Consider the following 9,164-nt stretch of genomic DNA (forward strand, 5'->3'; position numbering starts at 1 on the left):
AATAAAAACATATTTTTCCTTGACATCCCTCATGTTCAATTGTTTTTTTTATATTATTTTATATTTATTGAAAAATTATAATGTCGACTATATTGTCTTAGTATTTATTTTTCATTTACTTGAAATTATTCATCACATGTTGTGAATTACATCTTAAAACCGCCCAGGGCCTAATCAATTTTAAAAAGTATGTTGGCCCTGTGATGGGGTGGCGACCCTTCTGGGGTGTACCCTGCCTTCCAGGAGCTGGTATAATAGGCTATAGCTCCCTTGAGAGGGACAAGCGGTAGAAAGTGAATTGATGGATACTCCTAAAATGCATGTTTGATTATAATGGTGTTGGATTTTCTGAAATCATAAATTACTTTTTTTTTCTTGTATCCCATGTTTTAAAAAAACACTGAGATCCGAAAAATATATTTAAAAATAATATGATCACTGCAAACAAGCACAGTAAAATAATACATCTGTGTAATCCCAATTTATAGATAAACCGTAGTTTAAAACATTCATATTTAAGATTTTTGTTATTAGATCCTTGTATTTATTGTTTGTGTGTGTTTAAATGGCAACAGTGAGGAAACACTAAACATTTCATATTGGGTTTTTACATAATTTTTTTCCCCTCTTGTAACGTTTTAAAATTATTTTCATGCCATGTTTTCATATATTACTATAATGAAATTAGGTATTACTTTAACGCAGGGGTCGGCAACCCAAAACGTTGAAAGAGCCATATTGGACCAAAAATACAAAAAACAAATCTGTCTGGAGCCGCAAAAAATTAAAAGCTGCATATAAGTCTTATAATGAAGGCAACACATGACGTACAGTAAGTGCCTATATTAGCTATAATAGCCAACTATCAAAATGACTATGTGTCGTAGGCTGAAGCAAATCTTCGTTGACAGAAATGTTGAAATGTAATATTTATTCTACACATTTTTACAACATTAGAAACCATTAGTAAATCAAAGCCTGAGGCTACTCAGAAGGTGAGATAACTCCTGGAAATTACTGGCTTTTAATGGCCAAAGGTATAGATGTGTGTGTCCAAGTTAAAGGAAACAGCAGGCTGTCTTGTAATAGATTTATTACAATCTTTGGCAAGCTAGGTAATGTTTGCTGTGGTCTGGAACAACATGGCACACAAACAACTATCTGAAATGCAGCCAATATTACATACAGATAATGTGTCATGAGTCATGCAAAACTAAATTATATACAAAGATGATAAAAGTAAAGGATATTAAATGAGCTCAAATATACCTACAAATGAGGCATAATGATGCAATATATACATACAGCTAACCTAATTGCATATTAGCATTATTAGCTTGCAGTCATGCAATGACCAAATATGCCTGATTAGCTCTCCAACAAGTGAATAACATCAACAAAGCGCACTTTTGTGCATTCACACACAGCATAAAACATTTGGTGGACAAAATGAGACAAAGAAGGAGTGGAGGATTTCAAATGTAAACAAACTGTTGCGTCACAGTCAACACTATGGTGAGTTCAAGAACCGCCGAAATTAGTAGGACAAAACGATGTTCACCAAATACTCTCATCGATCAGTGAAGCGTACACACAAACATATTAAACAGTGGGTTTTCTAACAATTTGGAAGGTTTGTGTCATTATTGTCCTCAAACAAAAAACAATTTTTTTCCATTTTCAATCCTTTTTTAAAAATGATTCAGGGAGTCACTCGGGCGGCACCAAAGAGCTGCTGACCCCCTCTTTAACGTTTTGTTCTACTGCTTGTCCCTTTTGGCTTGCGGGAGAGCCTATCTCAGCTGCATTCGGGCGGAAGGCGGGGTTCACCCTGGACAAGTCGCCACCTCATTGCAGGGCCAACACAGATAGACAACACTCACATTCACACACTAGGGCCAATTTTTTAGTGTTGCCAATCAACATATATACATGTATATGTATATATACATGTTTTTGGAGGTGGGAGGAAGCCGGAGTACTCGGAGGGAACCCACGCAGTCACGGGTAGAACATGCAAACTCCACACAGAAATATCCCGAGCCCGGGATTGAACCCAGGACCTTCGTATTGTGAGGCACACGCACTGACCCCTGTAACACCGTGCTGTTCCATCCCAAATGAGAAGTTTGCTGAAAGCACGTGATGCGGAAGTGCTTTTTGATTAAAGATAATCACATTTGTTACAATAATTACAGAATCATTCATCAATAATTCCAAAAATCTCATTATGTACGGTAGTTTGACTACCGTACAGTTTGTTTTTTTGGCAACTTAGAAGCATACTTGCCAACCTTGAGACCTCCGATTTCGGGAGGTGGGGGGAGGGGGGTGGGGGTGGGCGTGGTCAGGGTGGGGCAGGGGCGTGGTTGGGGGCGTGGCTAAAAGGGGAGGAGTATATTTACAGCTAGAATTCACCAAGTCAAGTATTTCATATATATATACTGTATATATATATATATATATATATATATATATATATATATATATATATATATATATGTATATATATATGTATATATGTATATATATATATATATATATATATGTATATATATATATGTATATATGTATATATATATATATATGTATATATATATATATATATATTTATTTTATTATATATATATATATATATATATATATATATATATATATATATATATATATATATATATATATATAATTATTATTTACACATATACACACACATAACACTCATCTACTCATTGTTGAGTTAAGGGTTGAATTGTCCATCCTTGTTCTATTCTCTGTCACTATTTTTCGAACCATGCTGAACACCCTCTGATGATGCATTGCTGTGTGGCACGCACAAAAGTACTTTCATCAAATGCACTAGATGGCAGTATTGTCCTGTTTAAGAGTGTCACAACATTGCTGTTTACGGCAGACGAACTGCTTTACGGTATACAAAAAAGTGACTGCTGTTGTTGTGTGTTGTTGCCACGCTGGGAGGGCGTTAATGAAACTGCCTAACAATAAACCCACATAAGAAACCAAGAACTCGCCCTCCATCATTCTATAGTTATAACGTGATTGGGCAGGTACGCTTTTTTATATTGTGGAGGACCTGAGTCCGCCTGAATTTCGGGAGATTTTCGGGATAAAATTTGTCCCGGGAGGTTTTCGGGAGAGGCGCTGAATTTCGGGAGTCTCCCGGAAAATCCGGGAGGGTTGGCAAGTATGCTTAGAAGACTTTCCCTTCACGTTTCATTTCCCAGCATGCAACGCTCCCTAATGGTGAATTGATTGCACCTGGCGGCTGATACTCACGCGCCGCTACTTTGCTTAAAGTCAGCCCGCGGTCATCATATTAGTTTAAGGCTTCAGTCGAGTCATTCTAACGTCTTTCTTCAACTTAATTCCCGCCGCCCCCACGCATAAAATGCCTCCTAAAAAGAATTTAACCGTTGTTGATGCGAAAGCGTCTTCCAGCGACGCGCCGGTGCTTGGAAAAAAGGGTAAAACTGTAGTTTTTGTCGAAATGACTGTTCGATGCTAATGGAGGTCATGTTGTTTCCGTAGGTCCTGTAGCTTTACGCGTTAAGTCCGCACATCCTGCAACCAACTTAATGGTGAGAGAGGCGATAAAAACACTGGACTCCAGAAATGGGGTTTCGTTACAGGCCATCCACAACTTCATCAAGCTCAACTACCCGTCCACGGACAGCGTCCGGCGCAATTACTTTGTCCGCAGAGCCATCAAGAAAGGTCTGGAAACGGGTGAGTTGGTGAGGCCGGCCAACTCCGTCGTCACTGTAGGCGCAAAGGGCAGATTTCGGGTAATAAACACGAGTACTATATCGTTCAAAGGGAACTGTTTTTCATGTTCATTTTCAAATGTGTTGTGTGAAGCTCGCACCAAAGGCCAAAGAGGTCAAAGGTAAACAAGAAAATGAGGATCCAAATGTGCAAGAAGCCCCAAAGGAGGAAAGCAAGAAGACAAAAGCTGCTAATGGTAACAACACATATCTTCAGATGATAAAATTGGAGTAATAATTACTTATTTAATTAAAGGCGCTGCAAAGAAATCTGATGCTGCAAATGAACCAAAGAAAGAGGTAAGAAATTAGTTTTTACTTTTTTTTTTGTTCATGTGTGACACATCCATAAACTTAATCTGTTCCCGAGTCAAGCCTGTCACTACCCTTAAGCAGTCTCTCCAGGGTTTGGCAGGTTTTTTTTGTGATAAGCTGAAAATGCTTGACTTTCACAGCAGCGTTTGAAAAAAAAAAAAAAAAGTGACTTTGTGGCGTGTTAGACTTTACCCGCCGTCTTTTATTCAACAGTCAAAGGCCAGGTCTTTGTAAATATTTATCAAACACGGGTCACAGGTAATTGTTACAGTGCTTCTCAATTACTTTGTTACGCCCCTCCGAGAAGAACATTTAGCTCCACTCTCTGCTGTGACTATAAATATAATTTGTAAAACTTATGTCCACGTCTGCATAACACTGTATCTTAACAATTGAGAAAACAAGTATAGATCAACTTACAACAAAGAATAACTGTTTTGTTTTTTGAAGTCTAACAAACCATTTAAAGCATCAATTTGCCTGAAATTAAAAAAAAAAAAAAAAAATCCTTAAAATGCAAACATTTTTGACTGACATGAACTATTTGGTCTTGAAAAACAAAATAAAAATTGATGAGACGGCGTGGCGCAGTGGGAGAGTGGCCGTGCGCAACCCGAGGGTCCCTGGTTCAATCCCCACCTAGTACCAACCTCGTCATGTCCGTTGTGTCCTGAGCAAGACACTTCACCCTTGCTCCTGATGGGTGCTGGTAGCGCCTTGCATGGCAGCTCCCTCCATCAGTGTGTGAATGTGTGTGTGAATGGGTAAATGTGGAAGTAGTGTCAAAGCGCTTTGAGTACCTTGAAGGTAGAAAAGCGCTATACAAGTATAACCCATTTATCATTTATCATTTATGAGCAACATTAACTCAGGAGCACCATATATAACTTTAACCTACAAAAGTGAATAAAACAATGTATGCTGATCTTTTTTTAATCAAAGTGAGTCCGGATTAATGGCTACATGAGCACGTTTGTAGTGCAGTTTTTCAAAGCAAGGTTTGAAGCATGATACAGAAGGCATGTTCACGTGCGCACGTCCTGGCATGGCACTTTGCCCAATAACTGCCCTAACGAAAGTCTGTCGATTGTGTATGGACAGTGGTTGCCACCAAGAGAAAAAGTCTCTGCCAATAGTGAGCCTTGATCGATAATTTGCTTTTATAGTCAATAGAGCAGATGAGTCCTCACCAAGGTTGGGGTGAGTCCAGGAAATGGTTAAAGATGTGGGTCAGTCCAAGGTTTTCGAGACACTTTGAGTGGTGTCATTGATTATGAGAGGAATTTGTATACCCAATTTTAACTATAGGTTGTGGAGGTAACTGAAATTATATTTACAGGTGAAACTTGAAAAAATGTAAAGGTTTATTAACAAGTTGAAACTTATATATGACACAGGCTCATAACGTGCAATTCGATGTTTCAAGTCTTGTGATCATTTTGATTATGGTGTACAGCTAATGAAGAACTTACCGGTAGATTGAGACTCTCAGAACATTTGGGTTTTTCAAAAACTTAATCTGTGACCATCAAAATTATAACAAAGGCTTGAAATATCTCACTTTGCATATGAGTTTATATCACATGTTTCACATTTCATGTTAAATTGCTGAACTGGACGTTTGCACCGTATATATTTTGAGTTTCACCTGTATATTAGCGGAGGCTAGTTTACCCCTTTCTAAGATTTTGACTTTTTGTACAAATGGAAGAGCTTGGAAAAGGTTAGTTAACTTCGTTACAATTTGAAATAACAAACACCTGTCTTCAAAACAAAGACCGTATAATCAGAACGCATGTATGGGCTCTTAATCAAAACAGTTTGAAGTTATTACGGTTTAAAACTATATAGGGAATTTAAATGTATATTTGCTACAATATTCTTACAGTTTATAGAAGCATTGTTTTAGCTTGTGATTTAATAATTAATCACTTTAATCCATAAAAGCACAGATTTTTGGCAAAACAAAATGTTTTTTCTTGCAGATGTGTAGTATAAAACTAGTTTACTGGTATTACCTGACCGTAACACAACTTACTAGATGGCAGAAGAACTCTAGAAAGAGGTTCCGCAGCCTCCGTAGCAGAACCTCCAGGTTCTGTAACCGCTTCTTCCCTAAGGCTGTAAGACTCTTGAACACATTAAAATAATCCCCTCAATTACCCCCAAAAATGGATTAACTCGCTGGAATATAAAGACAATATAACATACATACATAAACGTGGATGCATATGCAAAAGTGCAATATATTTATCTGTACAGTAATCTATTTATATCTGCACCTTATTGCTCTTTTATCCTCCACTACCATGAGCTAATGCAACAATTTTGTTCTTATCTGTACTGTAAAGTTCAAATTTGAATGACAATAAAAGGAAGTCTAAGTAGATTTTAATTCAATTACTGTAGTATGGAGGTTTGTCTTTAATACCAAATCTTTGACACAGAATTTTCAAATTATGCTGACAATTTTATTGAATAATTTGAGCAAAATGTGTGTTAAATTGTCATTTAAGTGACTTTATCAAGAGAAGTAGGTAATATGAATCAATATTTTTACTCTTTGACTTTTTTCTAGCTACTCTATGGGCTAAAATTATTTCCTAGTGCATTGTTTATAGCAAAGTATTTGAAATGAAACATGAATTAAACATGAAAAAATTATTAAATTCGAAGGAACACTTTAGTTATGACCAAAAATAAAGCAGAGTTACCTCGAAGGACCAAGTCTCCAATATACTCAATGGTTAAATAAAATATTGTGTAACACCATGAAGGCAATTTAATGTAAGAATTGAAAATTCCTTGATTATGCAGAAGTTATTTGTTTTTGTTACAACAGTAATGTATCCCTAAAGCAGGGCTGGGCGATGTGGCTGAAATCGATCTTATTTATATCAGTCTATATCGATCATTGATATATTTTGACCCATCAAACGCGGACCAGTAGAAAAATACATTAAATAAAAACACTTTTTATTTAAAATGTAACCTTCCTCTAATTACAGCTATCAATGCAGAAAGGAAATGTCAACACAACCATGGAAAACACTCAATCCAAACATAATTCTAAAATCACATCGAACACTTATAATAACCTTAAATGAAGGTGCAAAAATGAGGAAATTGAAGAAATGCTTAAAGTGTAGTGGTGCAAAGTGTGAAATGGTCAACATGGAGAAACTTGAACTAGTTTCTGCAGGTTTAGTGCCAAGAAGTTACGACTGTGCTCTAAAGGACGAGCACAGCTAAGGGGGTGTGGTATTACCGGTCTTAGTGCATAATTTACAGACCGCATTGGTCTGACTGCCTGTTTTAAAAACTGCCAGACTGACTTTTACCTGTTTAGCAACCATTTATTCGCTCTCTGCGGCACTCATGATGCTGTTGGCGTGTAACTCCCACTGATTAGTAATCACTTCCTGCGTTGCTCGGTTACCAAAGCGCAAGTGCCTTTGTTCATGCAACCAACCTTGCTTTATTTATTAACGTGTATCGTGATATCGCCCTACTTTAAGGCCTGTTTATCAACACCAAATGTACAAAAAAAATCACCTTCCTCACTTGTTTGCTCCACCTTTTAGAGCAGAGGTGCTCAAACGCTCTGTCATAAAGCGGAAAACCTTTTCTCATGGGCATATCACCTGTGTCGTACTTCTTACACTATCTAAATTGCAGCGATGCACTTCTAATACATTATTGTGGCTGGGACCTGACACTGCTTTTAAAATTGTTTAAAATATCCAACATTGACTGTCATGTGTAAAATATAATTTTAGTTTAAATGCCTTGGGGCATTTGAGAGGATTGCTTGTATGTTTGCAAGCTTCACTCGTTAGTTCTTTGCTATTATACTCTTGGCTATGTTTATGTAAAAATTTTAAAATCGGTGTATGCAATTTGTCATGTACGATTTGTAGTTTACTCAAAAGCCACGACCAGCATCATTGATTCCCTCCTGCAGCAATGTCGCAAACATAAATTTTTAATCATCTTGGCCAACTTGGTTTGTTTTCAAGGAGGTAAAGGTTCCCGAAAAGTCGAAAGATGAGGTGCCTCTGTCCTCAAAAGTGGCGCCAGCCAAGAACCCCAAATCTAACAAAGCTGCAGATGAAGAGGTTGTGTCTGGCAAGACCAAAGCTAAGCTCAAGGGGGCCAAGTTGAAGGAAGCCAAGGAGCCCAAGAAGACAAAGACCACCAAGGAGCCCAAGACAACCAAGACCACCAAGGAGCCCAAGACCACCAAGGAGCCCAAGACCACCAAGGAGCCCAAGACCACCAAGGAGCCCAAGACCACCAAGGAGCCCAAGACCACTAAGGAGCATAAGCTTAAGTAAAAGAGACCAAGGTGTTAAAGGGTAAAGCTGCTGAACAGTTCAAGGACCCTGCACTAGAAGCCCCTGCTAAACAAGTGAGAAACTTTTTGAATGTTCTTCTAAATTTGTATTTTTTTTTCAATAAAATTGTTACTTTTATAGCTCTTATTGATTTACACTTGCTGAACTTGGATGCGATCTTCTACACCTATTTTTTCAACATTAAGTGCTTAAATAGTATTATTGTCATATTGTCTTTATGCTGAAATTTTGACAGATTTTAAGAGCTATACACTCCACTTGTTCGATGTAGTCAAACTTGTGCACAGACAGGAAATGTCTTAAGCACTAAATTCTAAAACTAATACCAGGCAGTGCAAAAATTGACAAGTTTGCCTATGCACTAAGCAGAAAAATGTTATCTGCTTTCTGCATTGTGTATGATCAAGAAATCTGCAAAATTTGAGATTTTTATTCAAGAAAATTGTAATTTTCAATTAAAATTGTAATAAAGAAAAGTTTTTTTCATCATAACACTGCCTCACCTTCCTACCCAGATTGAATGTCTCTGCATTAGACAAACAACCATGCATCTCCCATGTCTGTGGCTGACTGGATTGTCAGTCGTTCCAAGCTTTATTTTTAAGAAATTTAGTGAAGACCTCTGAAGTGGTGGGCGTGTACACTGAGAAGGTTCATATGTTCATAAAATGAAAAGCCACCGCCTCAAAAGCGAGTATTTTTTTTAATC

General features: G+C 37.4%; 1 protein-coding gene across 1 annotated transcript; it reads left to right on the top strand.

The window, feature by feature from the left end:
- Positions 1-3,269: 3,269 nt before the first annotated feature.
- LOC133578259 (uncharacterized) lies at positions 3,270-8,947 on the top strand. Its single transcript, XM_061932538.2, has 5 exons — positions 3,270-3,482; positions 3,547-3,803; positions 3,877-3,979; positions 4,039-4,082; positions 8,117-8,947. The coding sequence occupies exons 1-5, from the start codon at positions 3,407-3,409 to the stop codon at positions 8,432-8,434; spliced, it is 798 nt and encodes a 265-aa protein (XP_061788522.2). The 5' UTR covers positions 3,270-3,406; the 3' UTR covers positions 8,435-8,947.
- Positions 8,948-9,164: the final 217 nt, after the last annotated feature.

Source organism: Nerophis lumbriciformis, linkage group LG38 (genome assembly GCF_033978685.3).
Source record: "Nerophis lumbriciformis linkage group LG38, RoL_Nlum_v2.1, whole genome shotgun sequence".
NCBI classification, from domain to species: Eukaryota; Metazoa; Chordata; class Actinopteri; order Syngnathiformes; family Syngnathidae; genus Nerophis; species Nerophis lumbriciformis.